Source organism: Mustela erminea, chromosome 12, assembly GCF_009829155.1.
Source record: "Mustela erminea isolate mMusErm1 chromosome 12, mMusErm1.Pri, whole genome shotgun sequence".
Lineage (NCBI taxonomy): Eukaryota > Metazoa > Chordata > Mammalia > Carnivora > Mustelidae > Mustela > Mustela erminea.
In genome coordinates this window covers 13,584,962-13,609,562 of record NC_045625.1, presented here as the reverse complement: position 1 = coordinate 13,609,562, position 24,601 = coordinate 13,584,962, and the positions used below count along the sequence as shown (strand labels likewise).

The window sequence follows — 24,601 nt, the reverse complement described above, 5'->3', positions numbered from 1 at the left end:
TTGCGTATTTCCCTTAGAGAGCGAAGGCGCGTCAGATGCCCGGCAAGCGGAGTGGTGACTATGAGGACCCACAGAAGGTTAAACGGCCTCGCGGGCGGCCTCCCGGCCCCAAAGCCGGGCTGTCGGCTGCGGCGAGGGCGGCGGTGGTGGAGGCCGCCGCGGCTTGGGCAGCGGCCGAGGCCACCCCAGGCGGCGCGGAGGCCATGGGCATCCTGCTCCCGGGCCAGACAGGAATCAAGAGGAGGCGGAGGGTCATGCCTCTGGAAGACAAGATGAAAATTCTCGAGAAGCTGGAAGAAGGCGTGAGTAACACCGACGTGGGGCGCCTGTTTGGCGTCAACGAGTCAACCGTGCGCACCATTAAGAAAAACGAGAAGGCCATCAGGGCCAGCATGGAGAGTGTTTCGCCCGTCTGCTCCAAGGTGTTGTGCATTCCCCGGGACGTCAACATCGAGAAGATGGAAACCGAGTTAACCTTTTGGGTGGAGGACCAGACCATAGGGGGCCGGCCTCTGACGCTGAAGGCCATCTGCAGCCAGGCCAAACGCATTTACAAGCAGCTGGTGGAAACCACTGGCAACGGCAACCCGGATAAGTTTCATGCGAGCAAGGGATGGTTTGAGAAGTTTAGAAATCGCTACAGCCTGCGAAATTCGAGGTTGATGGGAGAGGAAGAACCGTTAAATGCCCAGTCGGCGCCCAAGTATTCCAAACAACTCCAGAGACTGATCAGGGCCAGGGGCTATGTGCCTCAACAGGTCTTCAACGCCGAGGAGATGAGCCTGTTTTGGAAGTGCATGCCCTCACGTACTTTTAGGGAAAAAGACAAAAATCCCGAAAGCTTAGAGGAAGCCAAGGACAGGATTTCCCTCATTTTTTGTGCCAACGCTGCCGGTGACAAAATGATAAAACCCTTGCTGCTTTATAAAGACCCTAATCCCAGTTGTCTTTTGGAAAAAGATAAAAACCGCCTTCCTGTGTTCTGGCGATCACACCCCAAAGTATCACTAACCACTGCCCTCTTTTTGGATTGGTTTCATAATTGTTTTATCCATCAGGCCCGGACTTACTTAATAGAAAAAAATCTTGAGTTCAGAGTGTTGCTAATTCTGGACAGAGGTCCCAATCACCCAGACTCATTATTCTTTGCTCATCCTAACGTTGATATTGTGTTCCTCCCTCTGGAAGGCACTAGCTATCTTCAGCCCTTGGATCAGGGTATAATTGAAGCATTTAGGAGGTATTACACCAAGCATATGTTTGACCACTTTGCTGACTGTATTGAAAAGAACCCTTGTCTTACTTTAAAAGAAACATGGCAACAGTACAACATTGCCGATGCGTTGGTAGTGATAAAAGAGGCAATGGATGATATAAAACCGGCCGCTCTTAATAAAGCCTGGTGGAAACTTTGGGATGATGTTGTGAATGATTATGCATGTTTCCCTAGAGCTAACGAAGAAGTTGCGAAAATCATAGAGTCTGCAAAACGGATGGACTTTAAATTCTTTGACATTGAAGAGGGTGAAATTAACGAACTGCTCAAGTTTCAAGCTTTGGCCATAACTGAGAGAGAGTCTGTATCAGTAAATACGGAAGAAGATAAGTCCCCAGAACCAGAGGTTAAGATGAATCTAAGGAAACTGAATGCTGTCTTACGTCAGGCTTCAGACCTCATTGATGCTGCAATTGATATGGATCCATTCCTCGACCGAAGTTTGGCCTTTAAAAAAGACTTAAATAAATTGTTATATACCTATAAAGAGGTGCAAAAGAACCTTCAGAATAAAGCAAAGGAGTTGAAGGAAGAAAAAGACACGAACAAAGAGGTAGTGTGGATGAAGACGATGGATACAGAATTGGAGTCTGAAGAGGAGTCTGAATCCGAATCCGAGTCGAAATCCGAATCCGAGTCGAAATCCGAATCTGAATCCCATAAAGAGGAGAAGGTAGAGAGAAGGAAAGACGATAAGAAGCCTCCAGAAGAAGATCCTGGATCCTCAGGCAGTAGCACTGAGACTCTCACTATATCTGAAGAATCTGCCAAAGCCATAAATGCAGAATTGGACTTTTGGAATCTAACCTTGGAACTGAATCTGGAGAGAGTAGATGTGCCTGAACTAAAGGAAGAAGAGAATCCAGAGGCATTTCTTTCCAAATGACAGTTCATCTCTTGCCATTCTTCCCCTGTTGCCCCAACATCTACCTTCATCATGACCATCCTTATCATCACCAGCCACACATCCATATCATTTAGTCATTCAACAAACAGTAATTGAGTATAAGCTCTGTGGGGTCCTGTGCTAAACTTGGGGACATCATCTCAGGAAATCATCTCAGGATCTAAGGTAAATGGTCATTAACAGTGGCTACATTTCTTGTTAATGTAATAGGTATAAAAGATCACAGTCTTGACTTATTTTACTGGACTTTGAATATGAAGTTTTTCTTAGGGCCACAGCTTCATTTTCTCTAACCCAGTTTCCCACAGATACTAAGTTCTTCAATCACAAACGGAGATTTTCTGAGTTAACCATGGTAGTCAGTATGAGATTACTTGCTTTTTTGTTTGTTTCAAAGTTTCAGTTTTAAGTAATCTCTGCACCCAACATGGGGCTCAGACTCCCAACCCTGAGATCAAGAGTCATATGCTCTGTCTGCCACTGAGCCAGCCAGGAGTCCTGAGACTACTTGCTTTTGAAAAGCTGACATGGGCGTACGTGTTCTACAACATTCTTACATGAATTTTCTTTGTTATTCCTCACTGTAGATCTGTGAAGGTATTAGTATCTGGTATTAGGTATAATGTATCTGTGGTATTAGTCCTTCCTTTACTGCCCGCCCCCCACTAGCTCAGAGCGTTAATGTAATTGTCCTGAGTCTTCACAGCTAACCATGTAAGTGTTGAGATCAGGGCTGCAACTCGTTTATTAACGACTTAGTCAGACACTGGTGAGAAGTGTGGGCCTTTAAGAAGTTGGAGTCCCAAGGAATGAGACATACAGTAAACAGATAATGAAAATAAACACAAAGGCTGTGAACCAGCAGCCTGCTGGCCAGATTTGGCTAACAAATGTGTTTTGTTTGTACCCAGCACACAGCAATTTTGAATTGGTTTCCAGCATTTCCATGGCTCCTTAAGGTACAGTTCACATATGATACAGAATCCACCAATGTAAGTGTATAGTGTGTAGAACTTCTAAACATTTGTGTAACCACTTCCACAATCAAAATATAGAACAGTTTCCTTAACTTAAAAAAGTTTACTTGTGGCCTTGTGTACTCAGTCCTTTCCCCTGCCCCAGAGATATCATTTAGATATTAAGATATTTCACATTAAAAAGCTGTATTAAAAAATTGCACATCCTGGCATCAGTGGACTCTGCGTTCGTGAAGGGAACAGTCAGTCATTAGCTTGCTGCTTTTTCTTATCTGCTTGCAACTCCGCATCGTTGATGATGTTGAACAAAAGTGTATACAAAGTGCCTTAGGGGAAATAGAGGACTGTGGGTTGAACTCTGCAAAAATCTGCACGAAGCAGCTGGCCAGAAAGATGAATGAGTTCAGAGGGAGAGCAGGTGGGAACAAGAGTATTTTAAGCCAAGGAGGATTAGATGGGAGATCCTGTGAGGAGGAGGGGCTCTGGGATAGGAAGGCAGCTGTGGGTGTGGGTGTGCGCACCCGTTATGTCTTTGTGTGTTTCACTTGTTTTTGTTGGCAGGGTGGGCCCCTATAAAGTGGAAGAGTTTTGTGTATGTGTATTAGTGTTTGTGTGCCATAGTTTCTGGAAGTTTCATATAGTTAAGAAACTTAGATCTCTATATGTATACATGTGGGGATCTTAATCATTTTGTTGTTGTTGTTAGACTGGGATGGGTAAATTAGTTTCTTCATTTTGCAGGCGTTGTAGGTCAGCATATGGTGTCTGGGTTTTTCGTTTCTAGGAAGAGAATTTCCTAGTGAGAATTACTCCCCCTTTCCCTGCCCCCTCCCCTCTTTCCTCCCGGCCAAGCTGCTGGGGCCTGGCTGGGCTGTGGGGCAGGCAGCAGGTGGTGAGGGGATAGTGCAGTGGAGGCCCTCAGTGCCCGCCCATAAGTTTGCAGCTCAGCTCGAGGCTGCAGTTTGCTAAGTCTGTGCTACTGAATTACCAGCGACGCCATGGACAGGCTGGGCTCCCGGTGCCCTCTGCCAGGCTACCTGCGGCCCTCTGTCCTCATATGCCTCCTGGTGAGTGCCCTGTGCCCTGTGAACTCTCGTCCCTAACCCTCCAACCTGGGGGTTGCGGGGAGAAGGTGCATTTCTTTTTTCTGCTCCTGGGATTTTGAGCTGGGAGCAGGCAGGTAGGAGGTGGAAGGGGAAATCCTCCAGGAAAATGTTAATTGGAAGTGGCCACAGAGTGCCACCAGTGGTGTGGTGGTGGTGGTTGAGTGGGAGGTGGGAAGAACTGTAGGAGAGCGTCACAAGTCTTGCTGCTCACTTTTTGGGTGATTTCTTTTCTCTGGCCCTTACATTCCTCATCTGAAAAATTGGCACAAATCAGTAGCTCTTAACCTTTTCGGAACTGTAGGTTTTCTTGATTTGTGTGTGTGTGTGTGTGTGTGTGTGTGTGTGTGGAGTATATGAAAATTCTGGATTTGTACAAGGAAAATGTATAGGTAAACACAATGTAGCACTCAATGCCAGAGTATCACAGATTCCTTTAAATTAGGTCAATGATAAGGTTAGAACCACTGGGTGGTTTCTGAGGTCTCCTTTGCCTTAACAGAGGTTGTAAAGTCAGTTAACCTCCTAAAGTTATGTAAATATTACAGGACCGAAAAAAAAAAAAAAAGGCAGCATGAAATAGGAACCAAAAGGATACATAAAATATTTTAAAAGAATGTAAATTAGAAAAAGTCTTTAGTAAAAGGTAAGTATGAAAGTGTTATAAAGACTAAAAATTCTAGTGACTCTTCTTCCGTTATAATGTTTCTGTTGGGGAATATTGTGATGTGTGTATTTTGTCAAGTTTGTGTTCATATGTCACAGAATATGTTACAGAATATATTGTAGTCCACCTTTGGTTCCAAACTGGCCTCTCATGCTTCCAATACACTGTTGCTAGGTCTACAAACATTTCTCAAACCTCCTAATCAAGGGTGGTCAAGTCCTACGCATGTGAAAATGAATGAGACTGAAGAGCTCATGCGCAGTGGGGGACACCTGTGTAAGCAGCTGTCTACTTCACTGGGATCAATGGAACAGCAGAAGGATGTGAGCAGCAACCCTGGCCTCTACTTACTAGATGCCAAGAGCATCTCCTCCCTAGTCCTGACAGTCAGAGTTGTCTCCAGACATTGTCAGATGTCCCCGGGGGAGCAAAATTGCTCCAAGTTGAGAACCACTGGAGTATGTGAAGCTGAAATGACCCCACTAAACCCATTCTTAGACATGCTCACAGCACTTCAAAAAACCCACAGTGGGATGCAGGAGTCTTGGATTCAAGTCTTGGTTCTGTCCCAGAGTTTCTGTATGTTCTGTCTCAGTTACCTTGTTTGTGAAATGAAGGATTATCTTAGATACCTGGGGGCCCATTTACCTCTTAGCATTTTGACTATGAGTTCATATGAGAATCTCAATACATTTTAGGTGAGTTAATAGTTAATCCTATAAGCTCAGTTTTTCACTGATGCCTACTGGCCGGAATGTTCCAGATCTTCCTTAGGAATGACTTTTTTGGTTGGGGGACAGGCCAACCTTTTTGTCCAGAGTCTTTGCTGGAAGATACTTTAGAGTCATTGGAGCATTTCAGTGTTCCAGTATTCACAGTCAACAGTGGGTGACTCAAAAGCCCTACCTACTTCACTATTTAGTCTTTTTTTTTTTTTTAAGATTTTATTTATTTATTTGGCAGAAAAAGAGAGCACACAGGTAGGCAGAGCGGCAGGCAGAGGGAGAAGGAGAAGCAGGCACTTGGCTCCCTGCTGAGCAGAGAGCTCGATGTGGGACTCCATCCCAGGACCCTGGGATCATGACCTGAGCTAAAGGCAGACACCTAACCTATTGAGCCACCCAGGTGTTCCCACTATTTAGTCTGTATAGCCACATCTTGCTGGTGTATTATTAATTCACTAGTTTACAAGTATTTATCATGAACCTTCTGTGTGCCGTGAACTGTGCGGGGAGTACAGTGATGAGCAAAGCACGGGGCCTTTCTTTATTGGATCAATGATTACAAAGTCTTTTTCCTATCTGGTTTGAACCCATGACAACTCTGAGGTAGGCAGCAGGAGTGTCAGAATGTACATTCTCTAAATAACAATTATAGAAGGGAAAGGAGGTAACTTGTCAAAGGCCACAGGCAGTTAGCAGTACTGGCACTAGGATTTAAATCCTGATCTCTAGTGCTTTTATTTTTTTCTTACAGTCTAACTGAGTTGTCATTTAAAAACACGCATACAATAAAAGCTTCATTGAAAAGCCTGGTTCTTTTGTTCTTGCGTGGTCACTGATTTAGTTCAAAGGACTGGTATTTTGATTTGGAGGTGGTGGAGGTAGTAGGAGGGAATGAAAAACCCAACCCAGACAGGCCTCTAGTCAAACTGAAGCTCCACACATAGCTGTTCTCAGGCCCTGCCAGGAAGTAGGAGCCAGGCCGCAGGCAATAATGTGGATGGAATGGGAGGACTGAGGCTTATTTGAGTGAGGCCTGAGCTCTGGGCTGGGAGGCAGGAGGAGCGCACTTCTGTTCAGCCTTGCCTGGGTCACCATGGGCCTCCTTGCAAGTTGCCCTCTATCCTGTTAGTGGCTCCATGATCTCCCCTAAGCAGAGAGCCCTGGAATAGAAGCCATTCTCCAGTTGTTTCCAGTGCCTCTTATTTTAAATGTTTATCATTAAAATAGTAAGAACAATTGTATCTTGAGTGTCTTCTGTTCTCATATTTTCACTGCCATCTTCTTTGCTCAAGATCTTGAGGTCTGTTTCCTGGATCATTGTAGTGGCCTTATAAGTAGACTACCTTCTGGTCACTCCTCTCTCTAACGTTACTCTATCCAGCTTGACCATGTTTATTACTCTCCTACCTAAAAAACCTCCAAAAGCTCCCTATTCCGTGAGTACAAACCCTAAATACCTCTGTCAGACCCTTTTCTTTATAAGGCTAGCCAGTCTTACTTCCCTGTGATACCGTACTTGCAGACTGGATATCTCATCTATCCCTAAATACCTCTTGAGTCTATACATATTATCATTTACTAGGAGTACCTCCCTCTCCACTTGACAACCTACTTACGATTTCAGATCCAACTTAGATAGTACCTTCTCTTTGAATCTTCTTCTCCCTCAGGTATAGCCTTCCTCTAGGTCCTACCACCTCTCAGTTACAGCAGCACAGGTCACATTACTTTGAATTAGGCTACCTTTTCCACTGGACTCCCCACAGTGCCTACCCAGGCACAAATGACTGGAGGTGAAATTGACTCTGTACAAAATCAGTAGATCTTTCATAAATAATCCCCATAGGATAATAGCAGTTCAGAGGATTCTGGTCGCCATTACCTCCGGTTGCAGTTTTATACAGTAAGAATGGATTTCTGCTCATCAGCCTCCATTTTCTTATCACCTGCAAAATGCAGAGGAAAATATTTAGGCACAGAAACTTTGTTTAAGCGCTAAAGCTTGATAGTGATACCAGGAATTATTTTATGAATGGGGGATAGGGATTTAAAAAATGCCCCTTAGCTTTGGTTCCGGTTTGCTTGAGCTCTGGCAGATCATGCCTTGGCCATGTCCCTGCTGACCTGTGCTTTTCTTTTCATACTGTGTAGATCCTGGCAACTGCTTTCCTGTCATACCCCATGCTCAGGACCCTTAGCCTGCAGCTCCGTTCAGCTGTCGCTGGCAGCTATGTCTCCGGCACTTACTCCATCGTCTTTGTCAACTGTCCCAATGAGCAAATTGCTAGAGATATCGCCAGGTATGGTGAAGGGGCTCAGGTGCTGCCCCGGGAGGCTGGGGGAGCTCTCAGGATGCTCTACTGTGTCCACTACACAGCTCTTTGCTTGGGGTCATAAGAAGAGCATGGCTGGGGGCGTCTGGGTGGCTCAGTCGGTTAAGCGTCTGCCTTTGGCTCGGGTCATGATCCCACGGTCCTGGGGTCGAGCCCTGCATGGAGCTCCCTGCTCTGTGGGAAGCCTGCTTCTCCCTTTCCCACTCCCCCTGCTTGTGTTCCCTCTCTTGCTGTGTCTCTGTTAAATAAATAAATCTAACCTTAAAAAAAAAAAAAAGCACTGCTGAATGATCCCCCATCAGATCCTGCTGCTGGGCTGGAAAATGTTGAGTGTGCATGAGAGCATTTAAAAGATATGAGGCCCAGAGAGCTAAGCGGCTTGCCCAAGTTGTTAAGGTCAGAGGACGGGGGAGCTCTGCAGGCTGAGAATTTCAGTCCTCAAATTCTTGGCCCAGCTCTCTCTCTTCTCGGTGATACTCTCTTAGCTTGCTCCCGGAGGCGCTCACCATGCAAGTGAAGCAGAGGAGGCTGTTCCATGTATTTGGCAAATTTCTTTCTTTCGTTTCTTTATTTTTGTTTTTCTAGAGATTTGTTTATTTATTTTAGAGAGAAAAAGAGAGTATGTGAGCAGGGGGAGACACAGAGGGAGAGTGAAAGAACCCCAGGCAGTCTTCCCCTTGAGCGTGGAGCCCAGTGGTAGGGCTTGATCCCACATCCCCAAGATCACGACCTGAGCTGAAATCAAGAGTTGGATGATCAACTGGCCGAGCCACCCAGGCGCCCCAGTGTTTGGTGAATTTCTCAAAGCAGCTCTGGTGTGGTGCAAAGAGCACTGGCCTTACAGCGAGACCAGGGTTTGAGTTTTGGCTGTGCCACTTCCGTAGCTGTGTGACCTCAGGCCACACTTTCTTTCTCAAAGTGTTAGTTTTCTGAGTTACAATATAGGTTAATGCCACTTAGCTCACAGGAGCAATATAAGGGTGAAGTGATATGAAATAGGTACAGTTCTTACCCCAGCAGATTGGGCATAGCAGATGCTCACTAAGTGTTTGTTGTATCTGAATGTCCCGCCTCACTCCTTTTTATAGATGTGACTTTGAAGAGGGTTAGTGGGTCTGGAGGGTGAAAGACTTGCCTTCCTCTTTAACTCAGCCATCTTGAAATTTGATGGTAGACTAAGTTATGGTGTTTTAAAATGCTGAATCTGGTCTTTGGGGACACACAGCTTCCAAATTCTTGGTCACAGATTAACCTTGCAATTTATTCCATTTTTCTCCCCCCAGCCAGAATGTCTGTTTTTCCATCATTAATATTACATTTGGAGACTAGCACTTGTCTGAAAGAACCCATGGTTATTCCAGAAATATGGCCATAATATTCAGCAGCTAGGAATTGAAATCCCTTTGATGTTTCTGGTATAACTCGGGTATGTGCTAAACTGTTTGGGTCAGCCACTCCGAGTCCGATGTCCAACATCAGATGACATCTGTGAGGTGGGGTATTGGGAGGAAAAGGACTCTAATGACTGGAGCCTAACTAGTCAAAAGGCCAGTTCAGTAATGGATCTGTGTCTCCCTGGGGAGAGGTCTTTATTGCCTTCTTGCATCCAAGGTTCTGACGCAAGTCAGAATAATAAGTCGGGGCGCCTGGGTGGCTCAGTGGGTTAAGCCGCTGCCTTCGGCTCAGGTCATGGTCTCAGGGTCCTGGGATCGAGTCCTGCATCGGGCTCTCTGCTCGGCAGGGAGCCTGCTTCCTCCTCTCTCTGCTGCCTCTCTGCCTGCTTCTCTACCTACTTGTGATCTCTGTCTGTCAAATAAATAAATAAAATCTTAAAAAAAAAAAAGAATAATAAGTCAGGTGTTTATCGAGGTCTCATTCTTGGTAGGTAATGCTTTTGGTCTCTGATAGACTTTAGGAGTTTCTTAGTGTTCAGCTATTCATTTGGTAAATATTCTCTATATTTTCTGTGTCCTTCTGTGTCTGTTTAACTGGAACTCCTAGTTAGGTAGATGCTGACTTTGTTCTCTGGGACTGAATTTTTATATTTTTCTGTTTCTTTATTCTGCATGCTGGGAGAATTTTGGAGTAGTCTTTACTTTGTTTATCAGCTGTTTTGCTATTCAGCCCTCCTATTTTTTTTTGTTTGTTTAAACAATTATAACTTTTTAAAAAAAGATTTTATTTATTTATTTGACAGACAGAGATGACAAGTAGGCAGAGAGGCAGACAGAGAGAGGGGAGGAAGCAGGCTCCCGGCTGAGCAGAGAGCCCGATGCGGGGCTCGATCCCAGGACTCTGGGATCATGACCTGAGCCAAGGGCAGAGGCTTTAACCCACTGAGCCACCCAGGCGCCCCACCACAATTATAATTTTTTTAAATAGTTTTTTAATTGATTTCCTTCTTGAGATTTCTCACTATTTTTTAATAACCAACTGCTTTTATTTTATAATTGTCTGATCATATTTAATGGATGTAATAACCTTGCCTTATCTCTCTATGGATATTAATTATACTTAATGTATTTTAAATTTTTTTCCAGCTTTATTGACCCACTATTGACCTATAACATTGTATAAATTTGAGGTGTACACCATGATACTTTATATAAATATATATTGCTAAATGATTACCACAGAAAGGTTAGCTGTTACCACACCAGTGACCACAGATAGTTACCTTTGTGTGTGTGTGGTGAAAACTTTGAAGATTTGCTCTCAGCAACTTTCAAGTATACATAATTATACTTATTTTAAAATTTTGGCTTTGAATATTCTCTTAACTGATTCTTTTATGTAAATTCTTCTGTTCAGTTTTTGTCTCTCTTGGTTATTGATCTTCCTCTGTTCCTTGTGACTAATTGGGACCTCTCTCATCTTCTCAGTCATGCTTGTTTGGCGGTGCAGAAGGGCTGCCAGGGATTGGCATTAGGCAGCACCGTCTTCAGTGTGAGTCCGGGCGGGGGGCCCTCGCAACTGCTCTGCTGGCACACTTAGCGATCCTGCCTGGCGACAGACACTCCATTACTGGCGCCTGGGCTCTGGGAGATTTCAGGGGTCCACCTGCTCCGGCCATGGCATCCCAGCTACTCACGTGGATGGTTGCCTCCGTGTTCCTCCCTGCTCTGGTTTCGTCGCCTCCAGACGGGGACCATCGCTCTCATCTGTGGCAGTTGGCCTGCATGCTCCCCCTCATGTCTCAGGGTGGTCTTTTCTCCTTGGGGGCTTCCTCGCCGTCGCTGGTACATAAGGCGTTCTTACTGTGTGCTGGCAGGGCTGAGCATTGAGCATTCCCTGTTGTTTCTAAGGTTTGCTGTCAAAGTGGCTGCGGCATCGGTTTGGTCCACGCACTTAGCCTGCAGGTCTGAAGTGGAGCCTTTAGGGATGTGGCTGTGGAGCTCTCTGTGTTTTGTTCAGTGTTTTTTTCTTGGTGGTTTCAATAGAAAAGAGGCAGACAGGTTTAGTTGCCAAGATTTCTAGGAGAATAAATGGTACACGATGGGGAGGGCCTCACGAACAGGAGCAGGCAGGAACCCCAGCTTAGCCACAGAACCAGCACCGAGGCCGGGTTCCTTAGCTCCGGGCCGGCGGTCTGTCTTCTGTAGTGTTCTTTTGAGTTTAGTCTGCTGCCTCTCAGTTCTGGGTCAGTTCAGTTCTGGTTCCTGGTTCATTGAAAGACACATTCTTAGCTAGAAAAAATAACTAGAAACATTTCTTACTGGAGCCAGGCTGAAAATTCTGAGTGTTGAATCAGAAGACTTGGATTGTAGGGTCCTTTCTGCTGCCAACTGCACGTACGACCTTAGGCAAGTCTTCCTTCTCTGGGCTTCCATCTCCTGTGTATAGGGGGAAGTGGATTAGATCAGGCCTGTAGCTCACTAAATAAGCAACGTGGGCTGCAGTGTCATGAGGGCCGGTGATGGTGGAAAGCAGCGCAGCCCTGACGCTCCCTGTGTATTGGGAGGAAGGAGAGTGGTGGGAACTGTGTGGGCCTGAGAAGCGGATGTCACGCCTCAAGGGAGTAGCCACTGCTCAGCTCTAGCTAAATGTGACCTTGTCGGACTGTAGTTCTAATGTTACAAGACTTACTTTCTGGTGAGAAGAAAGACAATCTGTATTTTTTTAGTGTAAAATATCCTAATAGTAAACATTAGTAACAAAGTCAAGATTTTTTAAAATACTGTAAGAGCCAAACCGTGTCTGTGGTCTGTGATTCACTAGTGTGTGGCAGTTTCTGTGTAGTCTTGGCAGTTTCTCGAGGCCCTAACAGTTCCATGTGTCTCTGTCGTCTGTTCTCAGATGAGAATGAGGGCTCCAGCTCCCATCTGGAATTCCCTGTGTGTCTTGGGTGTGTGTGTGTGTGTGTGTGTTATCAGCTAATGTACCCTTTTGCTCTCATGTTCTCTGGTTTTATTTTTGTTTTTGTTTTGGGTTGTTTTTGGCCATAGGGTCTTTTTGAATAACACAGTCCTCCATATTTCTTTTATCTATGGACAGGCTGCTGTGACCAGTCACTGAGGAGTTTACATTCTGGGCCTTGGAGGCAAAGGGATTACTTTTTTTTTAAAAGGTTTAACTCACTCCCTGTGTTTCCTTGCCATCTTCAGGAGCAATAAAATGTAATTTCTCAGTGGACAATTGAGTGAGTAAGACTCGCCACAGTTGCTTAAACAGATTTGTGCCATGTGCCTCTCCTTACAGTCAGGGGTTTATTTAGCTCTGGAACTTTCTAGGGGAATGCCACTTTAATGTGGAGCCTTAAATAGAGCACCATTGAGCCTGGAACTCTTGGAAGAGAAAGTAGGTCAGTTCTCTTGGCAGCAGCTGAAGATAGGAGAGATCGGTGAGCAGGGCTCCAAAGAAGTTTATCTGGCAGGGTCCAAGCACTTCAGAGCACAGAGACTGGTCCCCCTTGGTGGCCCAAGACCCAAGAAAGGGTTGTCAGGGCCTGCCTGATTCTGAGGGCTTCTGGCTTTGATGCTTGGGAATGCTTCTTTGCATCAATGATTTGGCGGTGCTCCTGTTTCTGTGACGCCTGCGCTGATTCGGGCACATCTGATTGTGTTCCCTGGGGCTCCTCATGGGAATCAGAACTTCAGACCAGGAGCTCCAGCCCGTGGTCTGTCCAAAAAATCTTAGAGGTCTGCAAAGTGATGACTGTGCTCTTAGGGCTCTGCTAGGGGTTTGGGAGAAGGGGGTGGGATTATGGACATTGGGGAGGGTATGTGCTTTGGTGAGTGCTGTGAAGTGTGTAAACCTGGTGATTCACAGACCTGTACCCCTGGGGATAAAAACACATGTTTATAAAAAATAAAAAATTTAAAAAAAAAAAAGGTGAAGAGAGCCTATATTTTCCAAACACAAGGTATGTTTGTTGTGGTTGTTGTTGTTTGCTCTTACTTGGAGTTATAGCTGTTCTGTGTGGTCACGTGAGTATCTACAGATCAGCCTGACACATACCTGAGAGGTAAAAGCAGAAGATGGTGATAGAGTAAAATGACCGTGGAAGGGTTGGAAACCACTGACCGAACTGATCCTGTTGTAGTACAGCAGGAAGGTCAGCTTAAGTGAGGGGGACATGTGTGTCTTGGATGGGTGCTCAAATACTTATTCTTGGAATGAAAGAAAGAACGTGGTTAAATTCACACCGCATCCACTGCAGGGTGCGGAGTAGAATCCAGGTCTTGCGCCCAGTGTTGACCAGTTTCCCTTCCGCAGACAGCCTGGGCCTGTCCCTCAGACTCTGCTTCACCATAGCAGCTCCCTTCCTTTTCTCCCGAGCCCAGGGAAGGATTTATAAACTGTGCTTTCTTTAGAAGTTCTGTGCTTGTTGGTTATGGAGTGTGTTGGTTCGAGGGGGAAGAGGCACTAAATGGTTCTCTACTTAGACTCTGGTTTCCTGGGTAATTCCCCTAACTCCTGTCCCTTGTCCCTGTTCTTAAGATGTTGGGTACTCAGTCTGGTGACGATGACTGTGTCTGTTTGCTTTAGGGCTAGCCTGGATAAGAAGCTGGCTGCCTCTGTGAACATCCTGCCCAAGGCATCCTCACTGTGAGTTTTGCTATGGCCTGTGGGGGTGCTAGGTCAGGTCCTGGCTGGTGGAAAGAGCATTCAGCTCCTGGGAAATTGTCAAAGAACAACTCAAAGATATTTGTTTAACGCTAATTTGTATTCAGAGGAAGTCACCTAGTGGATTTCTGTCACCTAACAAAAGCAAAAATGGTCTGTGCATGGAGAAGGGCGGGAAAAGAGCTATAGTTTAAGAACAGTGAACCTTGTTTGCACTTTTTGTTTAAATTAGTTAGCTTGCTGTTAGGAAAGAAGCCCGACTGGGCATTCCATCCCTGAGTAATCCTATGAGGGATATCAAAGAAAATAATTCCCACTGCATTTGAATTATCTGGAAAAGTCTGAAGGTTGGCTTATGTGACAGGCTGTTTCTGTGTTGTCTGCCTTTCATTTCTTTAACACCCTCACCTGAGTTAATTCTGGTCTGTTCCATCTTCCTCATCAAAATATGTTCCCAGTACTAGCTGCGCAGGATTTGTCTTGTGCCTTGATGTCTCCCATCGGCCTGTTTCTCATCTCCTTCCTCCCCTTGTTGTTGGGGTTGGGGGCAGTGAGGAGAGAGAAATAATATCTACTCTGAAGGTCGAAACAGAAAAGTGCTCTATAATGGAAGTTCCCTCCACACCCCTCCCCCAACAATGTCATGGCCTCAGGGACTCACATCATCTAGAGCTGTAATTCCCAAATTTGGCTGTGTTTTAGATTCTTGAGCTCCATTCTAGATCTGCTGTATCATTCTTCCGAGGGTGGGGCTTAGGTCACCGAATTTTTAGAAAATTCTGTAGGTGATTCACTGAAGCCAGCCTGGGAACCAGTGCTTGGGAACTAGAGCAGAATTTCAGCCTCACCTTCCCTTTGTATGTCCATCCTTTTTATAATTGACCCCTTCACCATAGCACCTGTGGCCTAGGTCATCTCAGCCTCGCCCTGAGTCAGTGTAGATATTTTCAGAACAAATTTCTTTCCCTTCCTTTGATACTGTTGTTGTACTCTTTTCTGAACATCATTACTGACTTTGTTTTTTTAACTTTTGGACCTGTTTCTATATGTTATAAAGCTCACTTGTCCCCTGAAGCCTCCTGTGTTTTTTTCCCCCCTCCTGTGCTTTTTTAATTCTCCATTTGTGGGCACTCCACTTTGAAGGTAAATAATAAATGTAGCATTAGTCCAAAGGATAGGAGCGGCCTAGAAGCCAGAAGTATAGGATGAGCATAGAAAGAGTTGAAGGGGTGCCTGGGTGGCACAGTCGGTTAAGTGTCCAACTCTTGGCTTCAGTTCAGATCGTGATCTCAGGGTTGTGAGATTGAGCCCTGTGTTGGGTTCCATGCTTAGCGTGGAGTGTGCTTGAGACTCTCTCTTATTCAGATAAATAAATAAAAATAAAACTCAAAGGGCTGGAGAAGCCCAGTTTGGAGGAGAGATAACATAGGAGTTTCTGCAGGGCTGCCCTGAGGTGGCTCTTCATGTGGAAGTTGGGGAAGACGACTGGGTGGCAGGTGTTGGCATTCCATAAAGAAAACCATGTCTCATGTGAAAGCCTGTAAGGTAGAGCGATGGGTTTCTTCAAGAGATGGTGAGCCTCTCACCCCCAGGAATGTTTAGGCAGCTGCTGGGAGCATGCATTAGAATGGTTGGACTAGATGACCTTCAGGGACTTTGGCCAATTCCAGATATTTTAATGTGGGTTTGGGAAGATTTTTTTTTTTTTTAAGATTTTATTTATTTACCTGACAGAGATCACAAGTAGGCAGAGAGGCAGGCAGAGAGAGAGGAGGAAGCAGGCTCCCCACTGAGCAGAGAGCCCGATGCAGGGCTCGATCCCAAGACCCTGAAATCATGACTTGAGCCAAAGGCAGAGGCTTAACCCTCTGAGCCACCCAGGCACCCCGGGTTTGGGAAGATTTTAAAGTTTCCACCTTGAGGGTGCCTGGGTGGTTCAGTTGTTAAGTGGCTGCCTTCGGCTCAGGTCAGGGTCCCAGGGTTCTGGGATCAAGGCCCACCGTGAGCTCCCTGCTCAGCGGAAAGCCTACTTCTCCCTCTCCCACTCCCCCTGCTTGTGTTCCCTCTCTCTCTGTCAAATAAATAAATCTTAAAAAAAAAAAAAAGGTTTCCACCTTGGTAAGTCACCTGACTGGGCCAGATTTGGCATCCTGCTGGGCTCATCTTGTGAGCACCGTAATTTTTTTTCTCTTCTCCAGGTACTTTTGGAATGGAGAAATCGAAGAAGCCACTGAGATCCTGTTGGTGAGTGAGGTTTGGGGGGGTGGGGCCTTAATAGGGGAAGAGTGAGACCAAGGCCTTTTCTCAGGTTCCAGTTAAAATTAGCAAAGATCAAGCAGTTGAGGTTCTTGTTCCATATCAGATACCCTAAGGCAATTTGCAAATGCGCCCGTGCCTGGTCACCTGGAGGACTGCTGTTTCCTGAGTGGCCGGATGACTCAGCAGCTGCGTGACTGGGGCTGAGGTCCTCCCTAAAGCACGGTTTTTGTTGTTGTTTTTTCTTTTACAGCTAATAAAGACAAAGACTTCCAAGGTCCACGCGCTGTCCAGCTATATCAGGTAATTCTGGCATCTCTTCTCAGCCAGGGATGTACTGGGGACTAAGTGAAGGAGCTTGAGAAGCAGGAGACCTAGAGCCTAGTCACCCACCTCCCACATGACCCTGGGCATGTCCTGTCCCTGTAAAATGAGAGGCTAGAATGAATTAGTTGAGACTGGTTCTCAAAATTTTGGTCTCAGGATCCTGGTACACATTTAAAAAATCATCAAGGACCCAGAGGAGCTTTGTTTACATGGGTTATGTTAAAGTTTATTGTATTAGAAATTTAAATTGAGAAATTAAAAAAAAATTTAGTTCCTTTAAAATAATAGCAATAGGGGCACCTGCGTGGGTCAGTCAGTGAAGCACCCAGCTCTGGATTTCGACTCAGGTCATGATCTCAGGATCCTGGGATCGAGCCCTACATCAGGCTCTGTGCTGGGCATGGAGCCTGCTTAAGATTCTCTCTCTCCCTCTCCCTCTGCCTCTCATCCCCCACACAATAAAACAAACACATACGTTGATATGTGTCCCTAAAATAAGAAAATGCATTATCCCCAGTCACTGGATAGGATTACCCCAACTCCCAAAAGTTTATGTGTGCGTGTGTCGTGATTTACTAAGTAAGCTGCCTCATGAGAACTGGACAGTGCCTCTTTCACGGGAAAGGAGGGAGCGGATTATCACCCCCATTTTTCAGATGAGGGACTGAGGCCCAAGGCTTTATATATCTTCGGTCTGGGAAGTGAAAAGAACTCACATTGTGGGTTGAGGGCCAGATGAAAGAAATGGAGAGAAAGGAGAGATCCCTGTGGGTTTGGATGGTCAAGGAAGATCCCTTGGGGAAGGTCAGTGGTTGAGTTGGGCCTTGAGCGATAGATAGGCTTTTAAGTGATCAACAGAACTTTCTAGGTGGAGAAGAGCATCCAGAGGTGTAGGGGAGGGAGGGTCGCTTGGGGAAGCGCAGTGAAGAGTGTGGGAGAGTAATGAAGGTGGGAAGTGACATTTAACGAGGGCACGCAAGGCTGGTCAGCATCCAGGTGAGCGCGTCCTGTGTGTGCCTCACCACGCTTAATTCTCGGCAGGCTAGTCACGGAGGGACATTTTATCTCCTCTTTTCTAGGGCCTTTGGAGGAATTAAGGGATCTGTCCATAGTTCCAAAGCTATGAGGGGCAGACTTAGAATTTGAACCCATGACCGTGAGACTCTAAAGCCACCTGACCCAACTCCTCACTTGTTGACAGGGGGGAAGCAGCCTCCGGAGCAGTGGACCACAGTGCCGGGCGGGTGTCTGTGGCAGATCGCAGAGCAGCTCCCGTGAGGCTCTCCCCAGTCGGGTCTAATTGCAAAGGCTGATTCCAATGCTCATCACTCACAGGCCTCTGCTTTCTTTCCAAAGGTTGGTGCATCCTTTTGAAATCCCAGAAGTCTTCAGTCTTCCCATGGACCAAGGAGACGTCCACTATTTCAAGTGGCTGGAGGAGGGCGTGGAGGAGGACTGAGGGCGGCGGGGCTTTTGTGTCTCCTGGTGGCTGCCTCTAGCCTGCAGCAGCTGCGCTCTGGGGAAGGAGGGCCGCTCTCTGCTTCCTAGAGCCCCTGGATTCTGTGTTTTTGTCAGCATGGAAGAACTGGGACTTGAGCTGAAGGTCTGAGCCCCTGAAGCTGGAAGAACCTAGTGGAATTTCTCTCAAGTGCTTCAGGCTTAAAGGTGGCCGGGGGGCAGGTGGGAAGGCAAGGACAGCTATGTGGGGAGGCCAAGGGGAGGTGGCGCTCAGGGTGAGGTTTGTCATCTGCTCCTTCCGTCACTGGGCCTACCTAAGTGTCCAGGATGCGTGGACTCTCCTGCTTCTCAGGAGAAGCCTGGTGACCTGTTCACCCGAAGTGTGTGGGAGGAGTGTCGCCTTCTAGGGGAACTGGCAAGCGCTTTAGCCAAAAGGATGAATTGCTAATGGTAGAAATTCAGGGACAAGCAGGATTATTTCTTGCAACTAAAGATGCTCTTTGTTATTCCTGAGTCCCGAGGGGCTTCATGAGTGTGGGTAGGACTGGGGAATATTAGGTATTAGACACAGCCCCACGGCTTAGAAGCAGGTCTAGACTCCCCCATAGCCTGAATGTGACAGGTATCTGAAGGTTCTGGTACCTTGCTCTTTGGAGACATAGATTCTGAGCCCACGGTACTAACCTTGTCACATGAGTGTTGAAACTGAGCATCCTAAAGTGGAAGGCCCCCTGGGGACCTGCCTGACCAGTGTTTTCCAGACTTGTTCCCTTGGGCCTTAGGGGTTGGTGGAAGGTATCCTGGGTGCTTCCTGGGTGGGGGCAAGGTTATGAGGCTCCCCACCCATACCTCAACCTCCTCACCCATACCTCAACTACCTTTCATCGTTTTTATATATTAAGCTCCCTTGTAAGATTTTTGTTTTTTGTTTTTGTTTAAATTTTCTTGGTTAATAGCTAGTAAACCAGTGGTCTAAACCAGTCTCCCATTTTATAGATTACCAAAGGGAATTGGAACTGCACTGAGGTCCAGCAAGGGGCTGGCGTGTTGCATTAAGGATGGGAAGATCAAGACTGCTCACCCCGTGTCTGGTACTTCTCTGCCTGCTCCTGGGTCTCAGGTGGAAGAGGGCAGAGAAGGCAGGGCCTGTTGGGTGAGAAGAAAGACTTGAGCTAAGCCTCCTCCATGAATCTGTCAACAAGGTAACCTCGCTCTGGGGAGATGCAGGGGCAGTTTGGATGGGAGTCCACAGACCTCTGTGGAATCCTGGGTCTTCCCAGAGGGAAGGGTATTTATTGCCAGGCTGTAGTTCTGACTTGTGCTGTACTTCTTAAACCTAAGTTCCTCCAAATACAAAATGGAGGCCCTCCCAGGGCCCTTCTGTGAAGCCCTTATTGGGTCTTAAGGCTGATGCTATTCCAAAGATCCAGAGGATCCTTTTTTGATAGCCAGTGGGGATCTTGGAGCTGCCTCAGGAGGACAGAGAATGATAATGGTGATGTCCATTTTTACAACAGATGTTTCTGATACACGGGAAAATCTTAAACCTTAGTGAAAATGCTTTGGGGGCCATAGAGGGATTGCCTCTGTTGCTTTCGGGTTAGAGCCCAGATTCCTGGTCTGGCCTTCAAGGCCCTTCACAGTCTTGCCTCACCTCACTTTTTCCATCTTCACCTTCCACTTCTCCGTGCCCATGCTGGCAAGGAGATGGCTCCAATGTGCTGTGTGAAGTTATTCCTGTGTTCAGGCCTCCCCTCGACCCAGAGTGCCTCCTGCATGAATGCCTGGGAAATCTGGCTGCTCCTTGTGAGGCCGGCTCCCCCGCTTGGAAGGAAGCTCTCCGGCCTCGGTGTCCCCGTTACCCTCGTGTATCATAGTCAGCCTCCTGTTTCTAGATCGTGAGCTGCTCAAGGTCAAGGGCATGTCTCGATCTATTTGATCTCTTGCACAGGATTTGGCTAGTATGTCCCAAATTGATGTTTCAAGGATTTGAATAAAGCTTTCTCTGTAGCCCACAGTTACTAATTTATGGAATTGGCAAAACCCAGCATTTTTTCTTTGAACTTCCTTAAAGTGGGACTAATTCCAAAGGAGATTTTTCTATTTCTGGCCTTCACCGGGCCATTTTCTGTGCTATGCACAGAAAACTGCTTCTCGGTGAACTTCCTCTGCCTCGGTGTCACAGCTGGCTACAGGAAATGGGAGAGGAGAGGACAAATGTCAGCTCTCTGCCTAGTGCTCTCCTAGATTCTCCTCATTATTTTATCCTTCTAATTCAGTGTTCTCAGCTGGTAACTGACTTTTGAGATCAGAGAGCATGACACTTAAAATACTTGGCTGAGCTAGGCTGTGAACCCACGTGTCCAATTCCTGATCTGACGCTCTTACTGTCTCCTTCAGAGAGGTTGGACATATCCCTTTATAGGCCAAACAACTAGAGAGCCTACTGTAGCCAACTCTAAATGAAGGGTTATTGGGTCCAAAAACATCCATGCAGTAAGTTGGTCTGGCACTTAAAAATATATGGTATTATTTCCTTCTCCCCACAGATCTGGAGGCTGGTGACAGGATCTAATTCTGTAGATGAGGGAACAGATCTAGGGGAGTTCAGTGATTTTTCCCATCTGCGTGACTCCCAGCTTACTTACCCTAGACCACACTGTCCCCGCAGAGTGCTGCTGTGGGCTGGGCTCGGCCCTAGACTAGCAGCTTCATACAGGAACGCCTTCCCAGCATTTCTCAGGAAAAGTCTGTTTTGAATCCAGACTCTCCAGAAAAAATCACTTGAGAAAATGAGGAAAAAAATATTAAAATTATCTGTGAATACTAAAGCTTAAAAGCATAGAGATGTTAACTGGCTTGAAGAAATCATCAGATTAAAAATAAAGAGCAGGAAACACCAGCATGCAGAGTTGAGGGAGAAAGGAACCAGGATGGGAGAAATGAGTCAGTCTTGGGTTGTTGCTGTGTCCCAGGTGTGTCTGTCTAGCTGTGTCTGCTGCAAACTGTGAGTTATTTTTGCAGATAACTTTATGCACATAGTATACTTTAAACAAATTCTGTGAGCTTTGTTTGAAGACACTAACTTTGGAAGCAAAATAAATTTTAATTGAGCAATTTTGACACATGATTTTGTGTATTCTTAACCTTGCTAGGATATTGGAATATTCTTTGAATACTATCTGATAACGTTCCCTGGCATTTTCCAGTGTTTAAATAGTCCCTACAGGCTACAGTTCTTTGTAAATACTACTGAGCTTAAAACTCCTATTGGTTAAAATTTTTTGAGGTATGTATAATGGAGAAAATATGAAAAATGTTTCAAGTATTTTAAGTATAACTTGTGATTTAGGGAATTGCTGAGAATTCTAATTTCTTGCTCCTAAGCTCTGAAGGTAAATGTTTGTCATAAATCTGGATCAGTAATCTTGACCACAAAGAACCAGGCTCTCTTCACCCCGAGAAGGACCACTGATCCGAGGAGGTCTGTACGGCTGTTCACTTTGGAACATGGACTGGAACTCAGGTCTCCTGAGACTGCAGACCAGTCATTTTTCATTCCATTATAGTGATTTCAGTCCAAAGAATAATCCCACCCCCTCACCCAACCCTGGCTCCAGCTGTGATTTTGTTCTAAGGGCAGTTAAAAGTCCAAAGCAGAAAGCAGGACGGAAAAAAGTGGGGGCCACAGTTAATTAAGAATTAATTAAGAATTGGGCGCCTGGGTGGCTCAGTGGGTTAAGCCACTGCCTTCGGCTCAGGTCATGATCTCAGGTCCTGGGATCGAGTCCCACATCGGGCTCTCTGCTCGGCAGGGAGCCTGCTTCCTCCTCTCTCTCTGCCTGCCTCTCTGCCTACTTGTCAAATCTCTCTCTGTCAAATAAATAAATAAAATCTTTAAAAAAAAAAAAAAAAAAAAGAATTAATTAAGAATTCTAAGTGCAGAATCCAGGGGGATTAACAGGCTACACTTTACCCCTGAACTTACAGAATCCACTTGAACCTGTGGCCTGCATCTCGCTATTGCTGACTTTTCCCTCTCCCTACATACCCGTTTTTCTCAAATTAGACAAGCTTAAGGTCCTAACCCATTACATCTCTATGGTTTCCTCTTTAACCTGGGAGCTGACTTCCGCAGGGGTCACAGCTGGCGTTGGAAGGGTGAGGAATGCTAAGGAACCTGCCTAAAGTGCTGTAAGTTAGAACCAGCAGAGACAGGCCTTGAAGTGACTGTAGATTTCTAGGACTGTGTGCCTGTGAGCAGTAAGTAGTTTTACAGTGACTGTATATGTATTTTAATAAGGTCTGTTTGTAAGGCCATTTCCCATCTTTTACTTCTCCACGGCCCTCAGCTAATGCTTTTTGCTTTCATGGGTCAGACACTCACAGATAAAAAGTTCCACGTCCTGTTGGTGGTAAGGGTGAGAGGCCGGCGGGTGGGGAGAACAGGGAGGCAGTTGAGGGAGTGGCAGGTGGCCAGATGGGATCCTGTCATTCCTCCTCTGTTTCCAGGAAACCGAGACCAGAAACCAGATAATTCCTCCTGGTACCCAACAGTGGACAGTTCATTCACTAGGGGAAGGATAGTTAATTTTTCAAAGGGAGCTTTTAAATTATAAACCAGACACATTAATTATAACTTTAATATAACAAATGTTATTAAAAGCAGCAATTCAAAACCATAAATCTTTCCAAAGGTGCACAGGGTTATTATAAGGTCAGTTGGCAGTAATGCAGCTATTAACTGGTATGAATGAAATGCTGGGATGTGGAGTCAAGGTGGCCTTGCTAGGCCTTATGCTGACTTTCCAAGTGAGGAAGACACCCCCCTTTCCCGCTTCCCCCTCTTCAAGCCCAGAGCCTCTCCAGAGCATGAGTAGAGAAGGTGCAGGTGCACTGTGGCAGGCCTTGCTCAACCTATGCTTTCTCAGAAGCCTAGAAAGCAGGCCTGGGGGGTTGCTGTACCCTTTGAAGCCAGGCAGGAAGCCACAGATTTTGATCCCAGATCCCACACCCCTGCCAGACTGGAGGCTGGCTTCTCAGTCCCCTTCCATCTGGCCCCAGTTGGGGGCTTCAGTGGCGGCAGCTATGGGGCTGAGAGGAGGGAGGATGGGGCCCACCCCCCGCTGTTCCCTGCATGGCTGATGCTAGGGAAGCAGGAGGAAGTGGGTGGGCCACGTGCAGCAGGTGAGGTCCTCTGTGAAAGGCACTGTAGGAGTTGAGGTTTGAGGCAAGGGGCATCTGGACGATCTCAGGGACTCCCTGATGCTCACAGGTGGGGAGGGGCTGAGCCTAGCAGTGGAAAAACCAGCTCCCCAGGCCCGCTACCCCCACACCACCCCTCTGTTCATCTACCTTCGCCCTGCAGCTGGCAGCCTGCAAAACCCAGCCAAGCTGGAGGCCACAGCAGTGGTTGGCAAGGCCGGTCCCCATCTGGTCCACCCCCTGCCCTAGTGAAGGCACTTCTTTCTACTTTCCAATCATGTGAGTCTGTTTCTAATATCTCTGGAAGCAGCAAAAATGAGGGGTCCCCTCTCCTTCTCACTTTTGGTTTTCCTCCAGATGGGTATGAGTTGTAATGTCAGTTCTAAGAATTCTATTTTTACTCTCACTGACAAAGACTTTCCTTTGAGGGGACTGAATAGCACAAGCCCTTTAAAAATCCCAACCTGTCCCAAAAAGTGATTGTCAATCTCAGGGCCCAGCAGGGGCTAGGGAAGAGAGTAGGCGTCCTCTGTGCCTCCTGCGGGGTCACAGCTGGATCATGGCTGAAAGAAGGGGGCAGAGGCTGGACTTTCACATTTAGTTGCAGGACACGGCCGCTGAAGAGGGCCAAGGGAGAGCCAAGGGCAGGAACCAGGCTGGCACCGGAGGGGGTGGGGTGTGTATGTGTATATGGTGTGTGTGTGTGTGTGTGTGTGTGTGTGTGTGTTGGGGTGTGTATGTGTATATGGTGTGTGTGTGTGTGTGTGTGTGTGTGTGTGTGTGTTGGGGTGTGTATGTGTATATGGTGTGTGTGTGTGTGTGTGTGTTGTGTACTCCAGGAGGGTGAAAGCACACGTGTGATGGGAGCTTCTGTGCCAGTGTGTATGGTCTGGCTTGTGTGGTGGGTTGGGGGGGTGTGGGAGGCACAGGAGACAGTCTGAAGGTTAGCATGATGTGGCTTCCTTTCCTCCCACTTCCTCTCCCTGTCCCACAGGTTTTCAAGGCCACTTCCATTCCAGCAAGGCCAGGTGCAGCTCCTTGGCAACTATGAGGGGCTGTGGCCAAGGAGAGGCCAACTTCTGGGACCCGGGAAGCTGACACTCAGAGCCTCTACTCAGCCTTAGTAAGGGGGCCCTGGAGTCGGTGCCTTCTGAGGCAGAGACCCAGCCTCTTCACACCTCAGATCCCGAGAGTCCCACGGTCTCTGCCTCACAGGCTGTCCCAGAGGCAGTCTCCCCCGCTCGCCACCCCGGCCAAGGGCAGCAGGGAGTGGCAGGAAAGCGGGAGGGAGAAGCTCCGAG

The 24,601-nt window shown here is 46.7% G+C and overlaps 1 protein-coding gene across 11 annotated transcripts; it reads left to right on the top strand.

The window, feature by feature from the left end:
• Positions 1-17: 17 nt before the first annotated feature.
• On the top strand, positions 18-21,218 carry LOC116570087 (protein CutA homolog). Of its 11 annotated transcripts, none has more exons than XM_032306694.1 (6): positions 2,176-2,348; positions 7,807-7,955; positions 13,977-14,036; positions 16,253-16,298; positions 16,564-16,613; positions 19,092-21,218. In XM_032306694.1, the coding sequence occupies exons 2-6, from the start codon at positions 7,837-7,839 to the stop codon at positions 19,264-19,266; spliced, it is 450 nt and encodes a 149-aa protein (XP_032162585.1). In that variant the 5' UTR covers positions 2,176-2,348; positions 7,807-7,836; the 3' UTR covers positions 19,267-21,218. The 11 variants fall into 11 exon arrangements, 5 of the variants coding, with proteins under 5 accessions (XP_032162585.1, XP_032162582.1, XP_032162584.1 ...); XM_032306691.1 differs by having other exon boundaries at positions 2,176-4,227; XM_032306693.1 differs by having other exon boundaries at positions 2,176-4,227; positions 17,994-19,203.
• Positions 21,219-24,601: the final 3,383 nt, after the last annotated feature.

Bases quoted from the DNA above. Each gene is read 5' to 3' on its own strand.
- LOC116570087 (XM_032306691.1), top strand. From the start codon at position 4,159: ATGGACAGGCTGGGCTCCCGGTGCCCTCTGCCAGGCTACCTGCGGCCC. The intron at 16,299-16,563 runs GTGAGTGAGGTT...TTTCTTTTACAG, and splicing joins AAGCCACTGAGATCCTGTTG to CTAATAAAGACAAAGACTTC. The intron at 16,614-19,091 runs GTAATTCTGGCA...CCCATTTTATAG, and splicing joins GCGCTGTCCAGCTATATCAG to ATTACCAAAGGGAATTGGAA.